Source organism: Anabrus simplex, chromosome 1 (assembly GCF_040414725.1).
Source record: "Anabrus simplex isolate iqAnaSimp1 chromosome 1, ASM4041472v1, whole genome shotgun sequence".
Lineage (NCBI taxonomy): Eukaryota > Metazoa > Arthropoda > Insecta > Orthoptera > Tettigoniidae > Anabrus > Anabrus simplex.
Genome location: NC_090265.1, coordinates 1523474072 through 1523496583, shown reverse-complemented (window position 1 = coordinate 1523496583; position 22512 = coordinate 1523474072). Strand labels below are relative to the sequence as shown.

General features: G+C 37.7%; 1 protein-coding gene across 12 annotated transcripts in view; it reads left to right on the top strand.

Annotated features, from left to right (window-relative positions):
* polybromo (protein) overlaps positions 1-22512 on the top strand; it is a 618289-nt gene that overhangs the window by 167862 nt on the left and 427915 nt on the right. For 9 of the 12 annotated variants that reach the window (XR_010858640.2, XM_067138036.2, XM_067138034.2 and 6 more), the window contains 2 exons: positions 19029-19288; positions 19402-19574. Coding sequence is in view for 11 of the 12 variants with exons in the window: in XM_067138036.2 (XP_066994137.2) it covers positions 19029-19288; positions 19402-19574 (433 nt within the window). In the remaining variant the exon portion in view is untranslated. The remainder of the gene's footprint in view (positions 1-19028; positions 19289-19401; positions 19575-22512) is intronic. The other 3 variants (XM_067138039.2, XM_067138035.2, XM_067138031.2) reach the window with 1 other exon arrangement.

Here is a 22512-nt window from a genome sequence, read left to right as displayed (position 1 = left end):
GACTTTAAACATTTAAGTACATAATCGTCGCACGTCCAAATTTTGTTCACTAATCTGGTTAAAAGGTAAATGGAACTGCAACGTAAGTTGCACATGAACGCGCAATTTAAATACGTGTATGGTTTATGGGCAATTTGGCAACACAGTCATGTTTGCGACATGTTGCACAACGTATAAATAAATAATACCGGTATATGTACGACGCATGGCTTACCGGTAGACTATCGGCAGTTTGACAACGTGGTCGCGAGACAGTGTACTATTTATTCACCACCTACATATTATGCTTACCGGTAGGCTATCGGCAGTTTGACAACGTGGTCGCGAGACAGTGTACTATTTATTCACCACCTACATATTATGAGTTCCCATTTGAAATACGTAAGGCTGTAAGTTATCGCTTATCGGAAACGTCGCCAGGAAATACCGGCTAGGTAGGTTGAATGGACCTCGAACCAGCCCTCAGATACAGGTAAAATTCCCTGACCCGGCCGTGAATTGAACCCGAGGCCTCCGTGTAAGAGGCAAGCACGCTACCCCTACACCATGGGGCCGGCTCCTGTGTTATTGCGCACGAAGTGAAATCCAAGACGATAACGCAGATTTCCACGGAATTATTCAGCCGAATTGTTTACGATGTCTCAGTTGTCATCGCTAGACTCTTATCTTACTACTACGTCATAAGTGTCCGGGCATGGGATGAAAACTTTTATCCAAGTAGTCAAGATAATTATTATCCAATGCTATTAAAGTTTTATTTTATAAACTCGTCAGTAATGTAATGTAAAATCATCAATAACTGGGAAGAAATATTAACCTAATTACCGTATGTTTAAAAGAAATTGAAAAAAATGAATGTTTGTTACTGACGTCTCGGAATACAGTCAACCAAAGAGAGCAGTCAACTATACAGTAGATCTACACCGCACTATAGAGATGGGGAGATTCTGAACGAGTGATTCAAAATGAACGAATCATTGCACTGAACGATTGAATCATGATTCAGTGAACGAAATGAATCGACTCGTTTGTGAATCGAAATCTGAATCGAGAGATGGCAGCCGCAACTCGTTCCTTGGTTCCTCGTTCGTTCTGATTCATATCGCCAAATCGGGTATCCACCATTTTTGAATCAATGACTACTTGTGAAGAACGACTCTTATTTTTTATTTAACCTGAACTAAAAGTCCGGTCCACAAGTCAAATACTCCTAACCTAACCTTACAGGAAAAAATATATTTTTTTAATAAGAAATTATCACGTAGTTTCAAGTCACACACTTCTCGGAACTTGAATATACACTCAACTTCCAGCTCGTTGCGAAATGTTAGGTTAAGTTTATCTCAAGGTTCCCGTTCACGTTCTTGTTCTCTGAACTAACGTGTGAAACAAGGCGACAAAATGTTCATATCTACTATAAATTTCAAATTCGATTCTCCTATAGTTTCGAATGGTAGCTACTTTAGTTTGGAAAGGATTAGTCAGACAGTTGTGTAGCATTTTTCGACTGTAACCTCTAAAAAAGGATAGTACTCTTGTTAATATGCTATCAATTATTATTATTATTATTATAACTTGAACATTTCACTTCTTGTAACCTGCAAACATGTAAAGCAGTAGCAGTAATAAAGAACATAACGGAATGGTTCATCTGAGTCCATGGTTTCGCTTTCGGCTCTCCGTCACGTGGTATTGGAATGAACGAATTAAATGAACGAATCAAATGAACGAATCATTTTAGTGAATCGGTTCAAATGAATCGGTTCTTCTAAAAGAATCAGATTCCCCATCTCTACCGCACTAGCTAGAGCTCCGGTTTGCGAGCTTTGCGCAAGCGCAGTAGTGTGTCGCAACCAACGAGCTAAACTGATAAATTGTTGCATGCTTCCTTGCTGCCTAACAGTATTGGCTGCTCTGGAATGAACAGATCACAGATGCATTTATTTGTTTCAGATTTACGTGATTACTGTAGACATGAGTGCGTGAGAATTTAAGTTTTTAATTTGTGTTTTGGGTGTTTGCAGAAATAATTTGTTTTAATAGTGAACAATTACGGAAAGTCATTTATATCGCAAAACATTAACGTGTGAAGCATTTATAAGCGAATATGGGTAAATATAGAAACTATTCTGCGGGCTTCAAGCTAAGCGTAATTGCCTTCGCTGAACAGCACGGGAACAGAGCTGCAGAAAGAAAATTTTCTGTGAGTGAAAAGTTGGTGCGTGTCTGGCGGAAAGTAAAAAACAAGCTAAAAAGCACAAAACCTTTTAGACGCGCGTTTAGAGGTCCTAAAACAGGGAAGTTTCCTATAATTGACGAAGAAGTGTTTAGGTACGTCAGTGAAATACGTAACAATGGCTGCAGTGTATCATATGAAATGTTACAAATTAAGGGACAGGAGGTAGCGCGCAAACACAACATACCGGTAACTCAGTTTAAGGCGACTCGTGGGTGGATTAAGGGGTTCATGCGACGACACAATCTGTCAGTGCGAAGGAGAACAACACTAAGCCAAAAGTTACCTGCTGATTACACGGGCAAGATTGTAAATTTTCACCGATTTGTCATACGTTTGCGCAAGGAAACTTCGTACTTACTTTCTCAAATCGGTAATGCCGATCAGACTCCAATCTTTTTTGATATGCCTCGCAACAGCACTATTGCGCTAAAAGGATCACGGAGTGTATTAATGAAAACCAGCGGTAGTGAGAAGTTGCGATGCACGGCAATGCTAGCCATTACAGCTGATGGGAGAAAGTTGCCGCCTGACATCATTTTCAAGAGGAAAACGATGCCTAAGAATATACAGTTTCCCCGTGGAATTCATGTACGAGTGCAACCAAAGGGTTGGACGGACGTACAACTCATGCTGGACTGGGTTAAAACTGTGTGGAATAGAAGACCTGGTGCACTACTAAAACAACCAGCGCTGCTTGTTTTAGATAGTTTCCGAGGTCACCTCGTGAACGAAGTGAAGCAAATTCTCACTACAAATAAGACACGACAGATAGTCATTCCTGGTGGCCTAACATCTGCTTTGCAGCCACTAGACGTATGTGTTAATAAACCCTTTAAAGACCACTTACGTCGATTTTACAACGAGTGGATGATGAGCGGCGATCAGCAATTGACGCCCGCCGGAAATATCAGGCGTCCACCCTTGGACTTGTTATGCTCGTGGGTGAAGAAGAGTTGGGATCTTATACCACCTGAACTAGTCTCCAAGAGCTTCAAAAGAACTGGGATTTCGAATGCACTAGACGGTTCCGAAGATGACGCAGTGTGGCAGGGAGACGAAGAATCTGATACTGGTATTAACAGAGGCGAGGACGGCGCATCAGATAGCGAAACCTGCGATAGCGACACCGAAGATTTGGAATAAATTGCGTACCGGTAAGTCCGCATTTCACAACAAAGCGATAATTTTTTGCAAGTGTAATATTTTAACTTTAATACTCAAATTAATGACAAATTAATACGTTCATTTTTATTTTCAGGTTGGAAAAACGTTCGCCGAATTGTTGCAAAAAATTATGAATTTTGTTTTAGACTATTTTAATTATTTTGATGCATAAACGCGAGTATTACGTGCATCTTAAATTTGTATCAAATACAATTTAGTTATAAATACATTTTTTGAGTAATACAAATACTGGTATTAAATATTCATCGTATAATGGTCGCACCCTACAATTTTTTTCGAAAATTTTGGTATAAAAAGTGCGACGATTATGCCGTGAAATACGGTACTTTCAAAAGCGTAGAAATTGACATATCAGGAAAATCCGCCATATTTTCTAACAGTTTCATGCGGAGTCTTTTAATTGTAGGAAATACCTTATTCATATAAAAATCGTGCATATTTCTTCGTATTGTGCTCAAAGTAAAATCATCGAGATGGATTTTCGGACGCCTCGGTCTCACACACTGCTTCTTTCTTGACCTGAATGACGTATTTCCATCATTCTCCTTTGAAGCGGCTCCTACTCTCTTCACTGACGACAGCGATAATCCAAGACAATCTGCCACCTTCTTGTACACAGGGAACCTCTTGTCCCCTACTTTTCCCCCTCGCATAGAAAGAAACAAATAGCACTCAAAATCATTGCAAGTTAACCCTCTGATAACGGCGGTCTCGGAGGCATCTTGAAGTGACGTGGCCAATATGCAGAACATAGGACAACTGAAAATAGCTTGCGGACAAACCAAGGCCACGGGCATTCTGTTGCACAACTGCCCGGAACGAGTGTACTGCGTTCGTTGCGCGTGTGATTACTACTGAACGCGGCAATACTGCGCCCGATATCACCACCCGGCCTGCTGTTAATCGCACGGTCCAGCGTACACAAAACCTCCTTTCAACATTACTCTTCATAAATTCGGTACCACACTGTACGGTTACAGTTGTAGTTTCTGATAACCATCACCGAGTGCTTCAAAACAAGCCCAGGTTTGCTGTTGTACGTTTATCCTGGGCTGAGAAAGAGTTGCTTTAGAAAAATGATAAGAACTTTTTTCTGGGTGGTTGAAAAACATTGTAACTTGAGTATTACACTACAAATACATGTAGTTATAACATATAAGAATTTCATTACCATCAGATAAGTAGTTTTCCTTGTATATATTCCTAAGTGAGCGCTTCCTAGAGAAGAAGCCAAAAACTCGGGCAATATTTATTACAACCACAATAAAAAAATATTTAATGAACTTCGAAAACAATGTGTCTTATATATGTTAATGTAGAATTAAACAAGGAAAATATTGGTATAACTTGCATTGCAATAGGCCTATTGATTCGTTTGTAATTAAGGCCTAAACTCGGGTGTCCATAATAAAAAATCCGACAGTAGGTTATCTATGTATATTTCAGCTAATATACCAGAAGCAGGTGATCCCATTGGAAGGCCTTGTTGTTGGTAAATTGTGTCGTGAAATTTGAAATAGTTATTGTTAGTGGCAAATTCTAGTAATTTAATTAATTCTTCAATTTCTAGGTTGCTTAATTTACTATGATTTTTGAGATTGGATTGAATAATTTCTGTGTTTTTTTTTTCGTAGGAATGCTGGGGTACATATTGGTTATGTCGAATGAGGCAATGGTATGGTATTGTTCTATTTGCATTTCCTTAGTTTTATTGCAAAAATCTATTGAATTTTGTACGGTTTTGTTGGCTTCAAAAAAGTAATGTTTCTTAAGGAATTTTTGGATGAATTGTGAGAGTTGGTATGTTGGGCTTGCTCTGTAATTTATTATAGGTCTCATCAGTGTGTTGTCTTTGTGTATTTTCGGATAAGCTTTAGCAGTTGGTAGTTGGGGGTTCATAGTCGTGAGTTTCGTAGATTCTGTTTCTGTAAGAAAAAATTGTGAGTTCTTAAGTAGAGTTTTTAGATTCTTTTGCATACTATTGGTTGGGTCTTTGCGTATGATTCGGAAGGTATTGTCTTTAAAACATTCTTTAGTTTTTGTTATATATTCATCTTTGTCCATGATGACTGTGGTATTACCTTTATCTGTTTTTGTTATGATAAGGTTATTTTGTGTGATTTTATTTTTATGTTTATTTATATGGGCTTTGTTTGCTATGTCATTGTTTGGGTTGTTGTCACTGATTTTGTTTATGTATTGTGGTAGCTTTTTTTATGATATCATGTCTAACTTCTTCACGTATAACAGAATATAACATATAACAATATAACAGAAGAACTATACATGTCACTGGATCAATATACCAATCCTAACTACAATTTTAACAAAATTACAGTAAAAACCAACACCATATTCAACAAAGCCATACCCGCCTTAAAAAACTATTATCTTAAAATAATCAACAAACAACGTTCAACACGCGCCATTGCGCAGATAATTGATACGCCCAACTCCACCCCTACTCCTACGACAACAACTCTCCCCACCCACCCCTCCATTCCCCTTGCAGCAGCGGACACTAGCACCAGAAGAACATGATACAGTACACGCCAGGCAGCCAAAGCTAGCACATCCCAACCACAGCAGCAATAGTAAGTATTCTACTGAAAACACACACACAAACAAGCACTCTTCAGATCATAAATTCTTAATTCTACCTTTCGTTTCTTACAGACACATATCAGCAACTACAGACCAGAAAAGACCCACCATTCTGCATTTGACACTTACCGAAAAAATATACTAGATCCAATACTTCTTGCAATATTCGACCACAGCTGCACATAACTACCTCTGGCCATACATCAAACTTGTTATCAACATTTGAAGAAGTCCATCAGTTAAACTAATGAATAAGCATAATTTATAATAGGACTAAAATAAGAACACCGTTCACGAATGAAATACGGACATTCTCCATTCATACTGGAAAAACAAGAAAATTTGACGAATGCAAGACGCCCAACTCAATTTAACAAAGTGTTCCTATATATTGTAACAGATTTTAACATGAACTGTATATTTTAACATGCCTTTCTACATGTAACTTACCACAAATTTTAAAATGATAATGTACCTGTATATTTAATAATAATTCACCTACACGATATTTAGTCCTAAAAAGATTCACCTATTATTTTAGATTGCATATGTAGTCAATTTTAACTTTAAGTATGCCCAATTAGAACGTAAGACATACTCTATATCATGACTTTTATAATGGACAAGGCAAATGAATAAAACTTGACTTATGTGAAGGTAATAGTGTACAGCTGAGGATGACCGTATGTAAAAAGGTCGAAACCGGTATTGTAGATTGAATTTTTATATAAATAAATTTGTATTAAAAAGTTGGAAACTTTCTTGTCTAGAACATACGATAACTGTCAATACGGAAAATGAAACTGATAAATCAAGATACATGTTCAGCGCTGGCTCGCACTAAATAACGGAAACACAACATGCAGTTTCCATATTAAAATAGGAATGAGCGTTTTATTTATTTATTTATTTATTTATTTATTTATTTATTTATTTATTTATTTATTTGTTTGTTTGTTCGTTCGTTCGTTCGTTTGTTCGTTCGTTCGTTCGTTCGTTCATTTATTTATTTATTCATTCATTCTTGGCCCTCTCTTACACTTAACCACATACAATTTTTTTATTTTTGCAGTATTAATCTAAAATATCATTGTAACCAGTTACTGTTATTGAGATATGTGAGTCAGATAAGGAATTACAATAATACAATTAATTAAGGTTACTACTGATGAAAAATTATAGGATAAATAGAGAGTGGATAATAACAAAAAAATATCAACTTATAACCTAAAGAATATATCTACAACTAGCTTAAAGGAAAACTTATTAAAATATAAGGCTAAAATAACTTAACTGAATATTAGTATGTTACAGTCTGAGTGTACTAAAATCGATGTTACTATGTAGTCTATTTCTACGAACAGTCTATAGCCTTAAATGAGAGTAGTAAGAACGTAAATGGGATAGCCTAAGTACTTAAATCTAGTACGTAATTTTTGGTTTCATTCACTCGTCATTCGCTCTTACATTCATTCGAGTCAACTGTATGTACTCTGGAGGAATTTACGGTAGGCTGTTTTAAATGTCCTAGACGAGCAAGACTTTTTAATATCTTCCGGGATCGTATTCCATAACTTCAAAGCAGAGACCAGGAATGAATGGCTGTAAGTATTTGTTCGATGCGGTGCTTTTTCAAGTAGTGATCGGAACGAGTGTTAATTTCGTGGAATGAAGAAAGAGGCCTAAAATTGGGCGATAGATAGGTGGGGCTGTTTGAAGAAAGCAACTGATAGACGAGGGTCATTTGGTGCGTTTTTCTATGGTCATTTAAATGTAGCCATCCCAACGTTTTGTAGTATTGTGGTTTTGTAGTATTTGTGGTTTTGTAGCTGGAAGGCATGTCGAATGCAGGAGTTCTGTACGTGTTGTAGCTTTGTTGCTTGTTCACAGGTTAGGTCAGTCAATAAACTGTTACAGTAGTCAAAGATTGGAAATAGAAGTGTTTGTATGAGTTTTAATTTAAAGTCCAGTGGGAGAACATTTTTATGACGCTTCAAAGGATAAATAGATGCATGTACTTTTCTGCACACATTAGTTACATGCTCTTCCCAGGTCAGAGTCTCATTTAAGGTGACCCCAAGGTTTGTAACAATCTTGGAGTATGGCACTTCGGTATCATCAGTGGTAATTGGAGGAGGATTGTGATTACTATTTAGAGCACATAGTCATTTTTTGTGTCCAATTATTATGCTTTGGGTCTTTCGTGGGTTGATGAGTAAGGCATTGTTCCTGGCATACGTTGTGAGTCATCGTAGGTCTGCATTCATATGCTGGATCACAAGATAGATATAATAAATTAGGAATATGACCTCCAGTCACTTAGAAAACAGTAGGAGAAAATGAGTTTAACATTAACACGATGTGACACAGATTTCCATGGCATTTGCGGACCAAAAACATAAATAGACAGGGCTACAAACATTACTTCAGTAACAAATATCAGAATTAGGTCAACAAAAAATCCAGCTACTTGCTGTACAAGAGAACACACTCCCTGAGTCGGAGACATCAGAATATGGTAACTACAGCATTTTCAAGAGCAAAACTACACGAACAGTAGGAAAAGCCACACCCGTGTTAGGCATGGCCTTTTCTTCGTACACAAAAAGATCGTGAATTCCGTAGAAGAGTTCAACAATAAACAACGGACTAATGACCTTGCTATTTCACTGTGCAAATCGCCACTACCCCTTCGTAAATGCCCACGCACCCACCAACGACTGCAAAGATCAGAAACAAACAGAAAACTTCTGGAACAAACTTGATACGACACTCATCAAAATCTCTGAAAAAAGACACAATCATTCTCCTTGGCGATTTCAGCGGCAAAATTGGTAAAGAAAAGTGCTACAGGAAAACTGTAGGAAGATTCCCAGCACACTAAAAGACTAACAAAAATGGCAAATGCATCATCGAGCTCTGTCAATAACATGACCTGAAAATCATGTCAACATCCCTACAGAAAAACCCTATTAAGCTCTTCACATGGGAATCACTCAACATCTGCTGCGGCAAACACCAATTCGATCATGTCACCATGTCCTTTCGAGCACAAAAAGAAGTACACAATGTACAAGTCTGCAGAGGAGCCAACATTGACTCAATCACCTAATGAGAATCAAAGTGACATTTACTCCCAAACACTTCTACCAAAAACCCAAGGCAAACGAAAAATTGGACATAGCACAAATAAAAACATCAAATCTCAGGGAAATGTGGGAAAAAATCCCAGCCAAAACTTGGAACGAATTTCATGACAAAATCATGAAGAGTGCATCAGAGATATCCCACTACAGAAAAAGAGCAGACACCCTTTTTGGAACACCGAATGTGACAAAGCGATATTGAATAGAAAAAACGCATACCAGATGTTCATCAGCAACCGTACACCTGAAAATGAGGAACAATTCCGTGAAGTCTGCAGACAGACCTCTAAACTCATAAGACAAACCAAGAGGAAATAACTGGAAGACCAACTGAAGTCTGCTGAACAGGACTTCCGCAACTACAACACCAAGAGATTTTTACAGCATCTTCCGCAACAGATTAAATGGGTACACGCCCAAGAACCTTTGCTTCAGAAAATAAAATGGAAAATTAGCACTCACAGATGATGAAAACACCAAGGAACTCGCAAGATACTTCGAGTCACTACTCAACTGCCCAGAACCAACAGAAAGGTTTCCACATAAACCCCACCCGAACCCAAACCCAGACTCATCCCCACCTACACAAGAGGAAATACACAGACACATACAACTGAAAAACAACAAGGCATCCGGAGATGACGGCATCGTAGCAGAGCTTCTTAAACATCTAGGAAAGAATTCACTCCAAGAACTCGCACAAATCGTACAAGAAATTTGGACAGTGTAAAGACTACCAGAAAATTGGACAAACGCCCTCCTCGTTCCACTTCACAAAAAAGGTGACCGAACAGATGTAAACAATTACAGGGGAATTTCCCTGGTTTAGGTTGCATAGAAAATCCTCTCCGCAGCCCTCCTCCAAAGAAAACAGGAACAACTAGAACCGCTCATAGGTGAATACTAAGTGGGCTTCAGACCCCACAGATCCTATGCAGAACAGATACTCAATCTGAAAACCGTCTTGAAACTACGACACACCACGAAACAACCCACAGCCTGCACCTTCGTGGAATTCCAGAAAGCATATGTCTCCATTGACCGGCAATCCCTCTTCCAAACACTGAATGAATATGGACTGGACAACAACACTCAAAAAATTATCAGACTAACTCTCACCAACACAACCACCCGAGTAAAATTCATAGGAAATATATCTGAAAAATTTCAGTTAAAAACAGGTGTCCGACAAGGAGATGGACTTTCCCTACTACTCTTTAACATAGCCCTAGACAGAATCATGAGAGAATGGGAACAACCTCTAAAAGCTCAAGGAAATGGACAACTATTAGGTATGACAAGAAAACATGTAAACAAATCCTGTCTTGCTTTCGCAGATGATCTTGCGATCCTCGCAACAAACGAACAGCAGACAATCAGCCAAATCGAAACCCTCAAGAAATGCTCAGAAAAATTTGGCCTACAAATCTCCTCCTCAAAAACCAAGGTGATGTGCAACCAACCACTGCAGCCTCCAGAATTCGAACACGAAATTTGGCACAATCGAAAAAGTAACCGAGTTCCGATATCTCGGAGAAATTGTAGTACCAACAGGAAAAGAACAGGAGGCCCTCGAGATCCGCATCCAGAAAATGAAGAGAGCCCTCAGCCGAACGTAAAACATTTACAACAAACAATGCCTCTCAATCTTCACCAAAATTCAACATAATACTGTGATAAAACCTGAAATACTATACGCGAGCGAAACACTGGATCTCCACAGAAAAACAGTACTCGAAGACATCCTGAAAGAGGAATGTAAAATCATCAGAAAAATTCTTGGCCCAAAACTGACTGACAAAGAATACTGATTGCAATCTCGTACAAAAAATTAGGAGCTCTCTAACCTTGTGGCCGACATCAGAAAAAGACAACTGAAATTTTACGGACACATCGAACGCCTTCCAGAAAACAGACTGACAAGAATCTTACTACAGGCAACAGAAAACATAAAAACTAATAGGTGCACATCGGAAATCTGCCAAGACCTGGAAAAATCAGGAATCAAAGTGGCCGACATCGCAGATTGAACCTGCTACAGAACGAAAATCAGCAAGTGGAAAGTAGAGCCAGAGAGAAACCACAAGAAGAAGACAGGATCCAAGTGGACAGAAGAAAGAAGAACCACGATGAGAGAAAAATTGAAAGCTGCCTGGCAAAGAAGGAAATGCACAGCTTCTAAGTGAGCTTTTACGTGATCAGTTTTCTGATCTTTTTCGCATCTAATAATAATAATGATGATGATGATGATGATGATGATGATGATGATGATGATGATGATGATGATGATGATGAAACCTGGAAAGCCAGGTAAATAGACAAAAACCTGTAAAGTCAGGGAAATCTTCCCCACTGATGGATTAAAGAGGATATTTTTATTCTCTAGTCTGCTGTAACCCAGGCTATTGTAGCATTTCTTTTTCACAAGAAGTGCACAACAATTCTACAATTTTTGTTGTGCCCTTGCATTATTTCTTTCAACCATTTTTATGTTATTCTTTCTTATTTCAGTTCTAGGATGCTTGCTTGAAACTCATTACAATGGCTAACAAGCAATTTACATTTAATAAATTCTGGTTAGTCAGTAAAGTGTTTCTAGAACTGAGTGGTTGGTTGGACATATTGGTAAATGATGCAACTTCAGCATATTGCAAAGTCTGTTGTAAATCGTTCAAACTTAGTAATATGTTACCAGTGCTAAAGGCACTACTTATATAAAATACATGAAAACTATGTCTTCCCAGCCAACAGGTTTGTTTATGTTTTTTTTTTTTGTAAAGAATACCTCTACTCCAACTCCACTTGAAGATATGCAGCCAAGAGTTAGCACTACATCCACAGCTAGAAAGGAATTCGCAGTGTCAGGAACAGGTCAAATGAGTTTAAAGACTTTCAGTGTGAATGAAGATGATGTTACATTGGCTGAAGCCATGTGGGCTCTCCAGGTTGTCACTGGAAAGATGTCTCTCAACTCTTGTGATGAAACCTCCACAGCATTTAAAACAATGTTCCCAGACTATAAAATTGTTCAAAACTTTACTATGGATAATACTAAGGATTAGCCCCATATTTTAAAGAAAGTTTGCAAAATGACCTAAGGCAGTGCTCCAACTACGTTGTTTGTTTTGTTGAATTGCTAAACGAGTTTGTCCAAAGAGGACAAATGGACTTCTAAGGTTTTGGGATGTAAATCTTCAAAAAGTTCAACAAGGTACTGGAAGAGTGTATTTTTGGACAGGGCAACTGCAGATCACTTAATAAATGAGTTTATACATGGACTCTTCTTACCTTTAATAAGAAATATTTTGCAAGTCTCAGTGTATGGGCCGAATGTTAACCTCAGTTTTATTTAAAAACTTGAAAATCATTTACAAGTGCTAAACCCCAACGGCAAATCTCTTCTTGATATAGGCATATGCAGTTTGCATACAGTGAACAGAGCCATGAAAACTGGGATATCCAAAATTGACTGGGACCTTTTTAATTTTTTCAGGTCTCTGTACAATCTTTTTTAAAGAGAGCCCTGCATGAGGTGCTAAAACAAAACAGTAATCTTTTCGATAAGTGCAAACTTTTCTTCTTTCATTCCTGTTTTTCCTAACTGATTTTCAAATTTGAAAACTGCTTTGCATGTAGACCTAGACTACTTGGAATTCATTACATTCATCTACATTACAAACACAAGTTAATAGGGATGTACTGAAACACTACCGATAGATGTCTCACGAGGAACACCCGGTATGCGCTTGTCGATCGTCATTTGTTTGTATGTATTTTTAATGGAAGTTGCCTAGTTAAATGATGAAGTTTAAGATTTAATATTTCGTAACGACAGTAAAGACAACAAGAAAATTGTGATGCCTGACTATTGCTGTGTCCCTATGTGCCAGAATCAAGGTTGACCGTATTCATACCATCAATTTCCTAAGCAGAATCCTTTCCGTAAAAAGTGGTTGCATGCGATTCGTAGGCAGGACCTATGAAATAAAAACGTGACTCCTAATATCAAGGTCTGCTCGAAACATTTTACAGTTGAAGATTATGTCATTACTGAAACTGGTAAGAAAGCTAATTAGTACTAATTAAAAATAATTTTATAATAAGGTAGTGGCATTCTGAGGATTTAATATGACCTTTTTCAATAATTTTAGGCAAAAGATGAAGACTTAAGGAGCACGCTGTACCTTCGATATTTATAGGTGTGGCACCGGTACCTTGGAAATAACTCAGAGAGCAAGAAGATATAGAAGTAGGAAAACAGCAATAACACCGTGTGCGGTGGTGGAGGCAGATCCACATGAGGTAGCAGCATTTGAAGAAGTTGAAGAGGTACCCAACATAGAAGAACCATCTTCAGAAGTGCTAGTAACAAAAGATGTAGGCACTCAAACAAGACAGTGTGGTATCCTGCATATTGAAAATATTATGTCAAATCCAGATGCTATATTACTCTATACTGGATTTGAGGACCTAGACCATTTTAATTTAGTGTTCTCTATTCTTGGAGATAATCGTTTTAATTTACAGGTGTTTCCACTTTCTCCAGAATACTGCTTCCTTATGACAATAATGAAACTGAGAACCAACAAGTCGGATGTTGAACTGGGACTGTCATTTGGTGTCCGAAAAGCTGTGGTAGGCCAGATTTTCAATGTGTGGATTAGTTTTATCTATTGTCAGTTTAGTGAGCTGAATATTTGGCTAGATAGGGATACTGTATTTACCAACAGTCCACTTTCATTTAAGGAGAAATATCCCACAACAAGAGTAAATTATAGATAATGAAACCAAAAAATCCAACAGCTCAGCAAGCAACTTTCTCAAATTATAAAAATTGTAATACAGTCAAAGTACTCATAGGAATTAATCCATCTGGTTTGATTTGTTTCATCTCTGATGTGTATGGGGGTGCCATTTCTGATAGACAATTATTTATACGTTCTGGATTATTGGAACTTTTAGAAGAAGGTGATGCAGTAATGGCTGACAGGGGTTTCAATATTCAAGACCTGCTATGTGTAAAGGGTGTCTCTTTAAATATCCCTCCTTTTTTAAAGGGTAAAATGCAGTTTACTCCTTCTGAAAATCTTGAAACAAGAAGGATTGCCTCAAAAAGAATTTATGTTGAAAGAGCTATAGGATTAGTTAAAAACCTATAAAATTCTACAATCAAAACTGCATCACAGTAAAATTCGCTTATCTAGTAGAATTATCTTTGTTTGTTACATGCTTTGTAACTTTATAAATCCATTATGGATGGGTAGGTATGAAACAAAGTTTATACAAGATGAGGTGTTTGAAATTTTAATTTAAAAAATGCAATATTACAGTAAGCTACTGAAAAAACTTAGGAATGTCATACCACATTTTAAGACAGCAATGCTGGAACATAATACTGTTTGTAAAAATTGTCTAGTTCAAATGACATTTCCTTTATGAACAGATTGTCTTTCTCAACCTCAACAATAAGCATGTCCACTGCTGTATATACAACAAAAAGGCAATATTGTCATCCCGTTACATAAAGGTGTCCTTGCACTTGGTAAAAATAATTGTGTTTCCTTTTCAATGAAACATTGTTACCCACCATTTCCAGATAAGGCACTGCACTGACACAAACCTTTGAATGTTTCTGGCTGGAAGTCCTTTTAATTCAAGAATTGCATCATCACCAATAAGTCCATCACACGATGCTGCTAAATAATGTTTGTCTGGATGTATTATTAGTCCACATTTCTTTACATTATAGTCAGTCAACTCCTGAAATCTCAGCCTGGCTAAATTCTCCATCGGCAGACCCCATCTCATATTATTATTAAGAAATTCTGATGGCTTCAGCAACTGCCTGGCAAGTTTCTTGGGATCCCTAGTATGACAAATTCTTCCAAAGGTACTTGCAGTCAAGCGATACTTCCTTTCCTGAAACCAAATAGCTTCCTTCCACTGATCCCTTGTGTCTTTTTCCACTTGAGCTCTTTTTCCCCTCATCAGCAGCAACTAGATTTTCTGCATATGATGTCAAACAACTGGCATCATGCAACACTCCTTCCACAGATACTTTCCTTTTCTTTAAGGCATGTGAAAATGTAAGTTTGGTGATGAGAATTTTGCACAAGAAGATGTACATAATCTTCATACCCACTTTGATTTATATCAGAGGGGGGTCTCGCTTCATGGCAGGGCAACTGACTATCAGGAGCTAATGGTAAATGTTCCACTTTAATGGGGCTTATTGTTTTCTTTGCACTAGCTGGTTGATGATAGGTCTGCAAAAGCTGTGTGCACGTTTGAACACATTTGATTTCCCCACTTTTTGAACAATGCTTTAGAGCGTAACAGACAGCAGCAATATGTTTACAGCTCGCTTCGGGACCAGCTCCAGCCACACATTCACATTCTGCACCTTCAATATTTCCTGATTTATTTAACAATATATTTAAATTATACTTCTTATTCTTTGTAAATTCTGACCGGACCTGCCCTTTAAAAAACACTTCATTGTGTTGTACACAGCACTTCACAAACTCAATAAATCTGTCATTGAACAGTCTGTACCCTGAATCAGATAGTGACCTATAATTTGACACTGGAGCACCATCAATTTCAGATTCCTAAATACGAAATAATTCATTAATTCCAAATTTGAAATCTTTATATTTCTCTTATGATCCGAAACAAGATCCTGAAACTCGTGCGCTGCAGGGAGATGAAATTCAGTCGTACTGAATGTAGACCCAGGCACTGCTGTCACACCAATGTCATGCCTTATGTACGCCTCTAACCTGCAAAGGAAAGAAAAATACCATATTAGGAATGTTTTCAAAATGCGATTTGTACTTAAAGACTTCAGTCTTAACAAAAACGTTAAAAGGAGGAGTTGCTGCATTTAGTCCTTACCTTTCAATCAACTCTTGCTTTTTTCCGGAAATTTTTCCGCCCCTTTTCTTCAATTCTGCTTTCAAATCCGCAATCGTCATTGCACCTATACCATTTCCCGTCTTATTAAAAACATTAGCAGAATATGGTAACTCCATTTTCATGCATTTAAAGCAAAAGTTTCTTTACGATGATAACAAATGTAGGAATACTCCATATAAGTCTCATGTAAAACAATCGAGCAGCGGAAAGCGCATACTGGGTACAACTATTGCGCTGCCTAGCGGACAAGTTTTGCGCAATACATCCCTATTGCTTTGATCTCAAAAGTGCTTTAAATCCACATAAAATAGAATTAGATTGCTGTGGTAAAATCACTTTATTTTCATATTTGAATTTCACTATTAATAAGTTAGTTGTACTTTGTTCGTTGGAAATGATAAGATAAAGGTACATGTTATCATTAAAATACTTGTTTATATGTAAAGTGCCATCAATGTAATTGTTTTTCCATAAATATTTGAAAAAAGGAAGTGGAGAGAGTATTAGGCCAGCTATGGGGATGGTGGAGGCTGGAATTTCCTTTTTTTGTTCCTTGTAAAACACACTGTTTAGAGAATTAACTTGTCACTCAGTTTTCGTGAGTCAGGGAAATTTTTCTTTGTAGGTCGGAGAAAGTCAGGGAAACTTGAGAGAACATTTCTGTGGACACTATGTAATACCGTGTGCAAACATTTTCATTTGATGCTGCCTGCTCGCCAATTTCTGTGTTCCATTTTACGCTTGGATTTTGTGGATACTACTCTTCTCCACCTGTAACTGAAGTTTGATGTGGTTTAGTTTGTTCAAACCCAGATACCTTACTTGCTAGATTAGCAGATATGGTTATATCCATTGATAAGATATCCTGGCATATGTATTTCACAGAAGAAGTTATATACTGTAATAATTATTATATAATTTTTAATTTTTTTTCTCTAGCAGTTAACGTTACATTAATACATCAAAGGCTTTTGGTGACCTATGAATGGGAAAGGGCTAGGAATGGGAAGGTAGTGGCTATGGCCTTAATTAAAGTACAGCAGCAGCATTTTCCTGGCATGAAAATAGGAAAGGACAGAAAACCATTTTCAGGGCTGCCGTCAGTGGATTTCGAACCCACCATCCCCCGAATGGAAGCTCACAGATACGCGACCCTAACCATACGGTCAATTCATTGATTAGCTGTAATTAGAATTTGGATTTTGTTAAATAATTTATGATAGCTGTACATAAAACTGTTTTAAATCACAATTACAGTATCTTCATTCCCATGTAGTTTACCTCCTAAATAACTACCTACAGTTTAGTAGGAAATGGAAAACCGGGCGAGTTGGCCATACGGTTAGAGGCACGCGGCTGGGAGCTTGCATCTGGGAGATAGTGGGTTCGAATCCCACTGTCGGCAGCCCTGAAGATGGTTTTCCGTGGCTTCCCATTTTCACACCAGGCAAATACTGGGGCTGTACCTTAATTAAGGCCATGGCCGCTTCCCTCCAACTCCTAGGCCTTTCCTATCCTATCGTCGCCATAAGACCTATCTGTGTTGGTGCGACGTAAAGCCACTAGCAAAAAAAGAATATAGGAAATGGAAAACTGGCTCTTATTTTTCATAAGGCTGAGCTGAAATGATTGGGTGCCTCTGTAATTCAATACACTACTTTCTTGATTGTTAGGCATTGATGAATACTGTTTTGTTATATTGGCTCTCTAATGGTTTCACAGATATATGGGAGTAATACATGATTTTGTGAACTCTTTTAACTACACTAAAATTCCCTGTTGGCTTAGATCAGGATTTGGACACTACCTTCTCATTAAGCAGAAAATCCTTTATCCTCTTTATGATTCAACATCAAATAGTTCATGTTTTTTTTTTCTTGGGAATTTACCTAGAAGAAGTTGATAGCGGTTGTTTTACTAGTAATGGAAACTAATAGCTCTCCTGCTAGCAATGACCGATGGTCAGTGGTAAGGGGATATGGGAAAATCTGCCATCTACTATAATCGGAATAAGTTAAATATTAACTGACCATATTTATGGACCTTGCAATTGCAATAAATATTACGAGATCAGGGTATAAACCACTTGCCTCTTTTTCTCAGCTAGCTTGTTTTAATCCTGCAGCATTATGCTATCATTGTAGTTAAATAGGAACACCACGTCTTGAATTCCTCAGTTTTGATCAGTAATGTTTATACAGTGTATGTTTTATTTATTTTGCATTAGTTATGATTCTAACTTTTGTGCCAGTAGTGTTTGATGTATCTCCCGGGCAAGTTGGCCATGCAGTTAGGAGCGTGCAGCTGTGAGCTCGCATCCGGGAGTTAGTGGGTTCGAACCCTACTGTCAGCAGCCCTGAAAATGGTTTTCCGTGGTTTCCCATTTTCACACAAGGCAAATGCTGGGGCTGTACCTTAATTAAGGCCATGGCCGATTCCTTCCCATTCCTAGGCCTTTCCTGTCCCATCGTCGCCATAAGACCTATCTGTGTCGGTGCGACGTAAAGCAAAAAAGAAAAAAGTGTATCTCGAATATGACTCTGTCCTATTTTTCTACTAAATAATCCATAACTAAGCAGGTTGGTGTATTCTCATTCTATTTATTACTCATTTTAGTTTGATATGTAAGTGTTTCTTTGTCTTAATTAGTTTTCCTTTGATAATGAGATTTCATTGGAGTTTTTCTTAACTAATTAATAAATTATCCAATCCATGTCTGGGTGTGCCATAGATACTGAATTTCTGAGAATATTGCTTTTTCAAACTAGAAAGAAATATAGTCAGATATTTGAGAAAAAATATTATTTATAAGTCGAGAATAGATAACATTGCTTAGTATGGATTTTATTATTTAGAACTTCATTTTTAACATATTGGGTTCTGGTTGTGTTAAATAATGTGCTGTTTGGTGATTTTAAATAATGTCTCATTTTCAGCGGTATCCAGAATATTACGAGGTTATAGAAAATCCAATTGACTTAAAAATGATTGCAACCAGGATTCAGCAAAACAAGTATCAAACGCTCAATGATCTAGAAAAAGATTTGCTTCAGATGACACGCAATGCTTGCCTTTTCAATGAACCTGGTTCCCAGATATACAAAGACGCAAAAACCTTGCGGAAAATTATTACCGCTAAGAAGATAGAAGTGGAGCATGGGAAATTTGTTCCTGGCAAGAGCAGTGAGAGAATCAGGTATTTCATCAACTCTGTAATTGTGACGCATCTGTTTGAAGTCTGTTCCATTGTATTATTGTCTTCATTGTTGCTTATACTCTGTTTTGTTAGTGTTGATATTTTCTCTGGAGCAGGAACAAACGTTTACGAGGTGTACAATCCTTGTCTGCTATCACTGCTGCTCTTCATGATGAAGAAGAGGATTCTGATGAAGGTGGGCCTATGGATGAAGAAGATGTTGAAGATGCCGACAACCCACAGTGGCAGTTGTATGAATGTGTGAAAAATACCACCAATAATCAGGGTAAATCTTTCATGTTTATTCGTTCTACCTGTTTGTATGTAGATAAACTTCTTTGTTTACAGTTTGCAATTAACATCATTTTTCTGTGGTCCTCATAAAAACCCTCTCAATAATGATGGAAGATCACTACAACCATTCCATATTCTGTATATTCTTTCACTAGTATACTGTTGCATAGTAAATTGCTGTTGATGTTAAATATTGAGTTAAAGAATACCATACAAATTGGAAATATGGTGCAGAAAATCTTATAGTTCATGTTAGGGAATAGGGTCTATCCATTGTGAAAGGGTCATGGACAAGAACAATCTTTATAGCTGCTGCCAGTAGGTGCATTATACGAATACAGTACACAGTACTTATCCATTTTACATTTCTTTTAAAAGGATGTTCATTTAGGAAGCGTTTGGTTTGTGTGAGCGGAGTAAGATTTTATTCTCTTCTTGTTAGCGCTTATCCCTCTTAGCCGCAGGGTCCACTGTTTTGCATGCCAGTCACCACTTTTGTCAAAGGGTATCACGAGGAGAGACATTGGTGGGTTGCATATATTTTTTCATCTGATACAGTCATTGCTTTTTAGGTCGCCCACAGGGCTGATATCCGTGAGTGTTAAGGCACAGGGCGGTCTTGATGACTGACTGTTCATCACTAAGCATGACATGACCATACCAGCATAAAGCTATATCTACCGTTTCTAAAGATATGGATATTTAAAGTATTAGAATATGAAAAGGTGTGAAAAACACAAGAAAAAGTACGAAAACCTATTCCTCTGGGATTTATAAAATAGCAACAGTGTATTGAAAGGTGTGAAAAAACCAGACAACAAATTTGAAAACATTTGCACTGGGGCCCATAAAAGAATCATTGTATTAATGCAGATCACACTCTTTCTAAAAACAAATGTTTGTTGAAGCCTTATATTTCAGACAAGTGGTTATTAAACATTATTTTCTGTTCACACTCTTCAACTATGAATTATTTGAAGGTTACATTTGGTCATATGCGTGAGAATGACTTTGGCCACTATTTTGAACGCAATTTAACTTTGACTGACTCAAGTCGAAACACAAAGGTGTGAGTTTCAACATTCTTGCCACCTTTATGCAATTAAAGATGCAGATCCCAGTCCACTTCAGGAAGGATTTAATTTTGTCTTCATTAGTAAGCAATTTCACGACTTTTTCTGTAATCATAACTAGGCAATTACAAGACAAATATGCACCACATCAGTCAACTAAACATGTTTATGTTCTAATCCGTAGATAGGCTATCACATGACAAGTATTCACTAACCTTTTTGTGTACCACTCAAAAGAGAGTAAATTTCTAACTTGTGAATGGAATGCAAAATACAAGCACAAGCATGCTTACTGGGTTGCTCGGCAATCTCACTGCTAACCAGCAAGCAGAATTGAAAATTCCTGAGGTTAATGACTTGCTTCCTGAAGGTGCAACATATCTTGGCCTTTTCCCCTTACCGTGTAACTTTCTGTGACTTACCTCCTGTGGTGAGAGCTCTTATCTGTGTTCTGAATCATGTTCCTTTCACAAGGGATGACATAGACCCCTACCGGGTGAGTTGGCCGTGTTGTTAGGAGTGCGCAGCTGTGAGCTTGCATCTGGAAGATAGTGGGTTGGAACCCCACTGTCGGCAGCCCTGAAGATGGTTTTCTGTGGTTTCCCATTTGCACACCAGGCAGATGCTGGGGCTGTACCTTTACTAAGGCCACAACAGCTTCCTTCTCACTCCTAAGCCTTTCCTATCCCATTGCCGCTATAAGACCTATCTGTGTTGGTGTGACGTAAAGCCAATTGTAACAAAAAAAGAAAAGAAAAACCTTTCACAAGGGAAAACATGACATTTTCGGGGGTAGGAAAAATGTGATTTTACTAAGTAGTAATAGTGAAAATTTATCAAAATCAAATCAAAATCTCTTCATTTGCAAATGAGGTGTCTACCTCGGTGGCAAATGGTACACTAAAATACATTATTGTCAAGCACTAAAATTTCCTAGAATACAATATTATACAATTTACGCTAACAATTTTTTCTATTAAACACACAGCTCATCCTTAATAAATTTATATTGTTTACAAAATTCTACTTATAATATCTCTGTACTTACAAACATAGCCAACTCGTATACAGTATGTGGAATTACTTCAAATAATACTATACAACTGGTATGAGATAAAAATTTACATTGCATTTTTTTTTTTTTTTTTACCCATTATGGAACCTAAGTAGCATAACGACCTGTTGCGTCTTAACCAGAGCCCCTTTTGCCACCACTTTTCAGAGTTCCTGAAGGGCCTTCACAGCTACCGTAGCGGTCCCACGCCCCTCAAAGTCCCCACTGTACTTCACCCCTACAGGCAGTCCCCTACTTCGGCTGTCCAAACTCCATAGACCAGGGGATGGAATTATATTCGCACACATTTTTTATTTACAATAAGCTGCACTGGTCGAATGCCCTCTAACATTTCATTTATTTCCTCTGTTGCTGTTTATTCTCTTCTTGAATATCTGTACAGATTTTGGAAAAGGATCAAACGCTACCCCCGGCAAACTGTTCCACTCCTTCACGCCCTTTCCAATGAATGAAAATTTACCCCAATTGCTTCTGCTAAAATTCCTTCTAATTTTATACTTGTGGTCAGTTCTGCCGATATAATTATTTTCCAACTGAAGCCTCTCACGGATTTCTCCCCATGCTTCTTCTCCTGTATATGCTCTATATAATCCTATAAGTGTAGTTTTCTCCCTTCTCTTACTTAAAGTTACAAATTGCTGCTTTCCTCTGCACACTATCTATTTCTTTTATTAGGTATTCTTGGTGAGGATCCCAAACACTGTTTGCATATTTCAATAATGGACGAACCATACTTGAGTAACTTTTTTCTTTTAATTCTTTGTTGCATCCTTTAAGTAGCC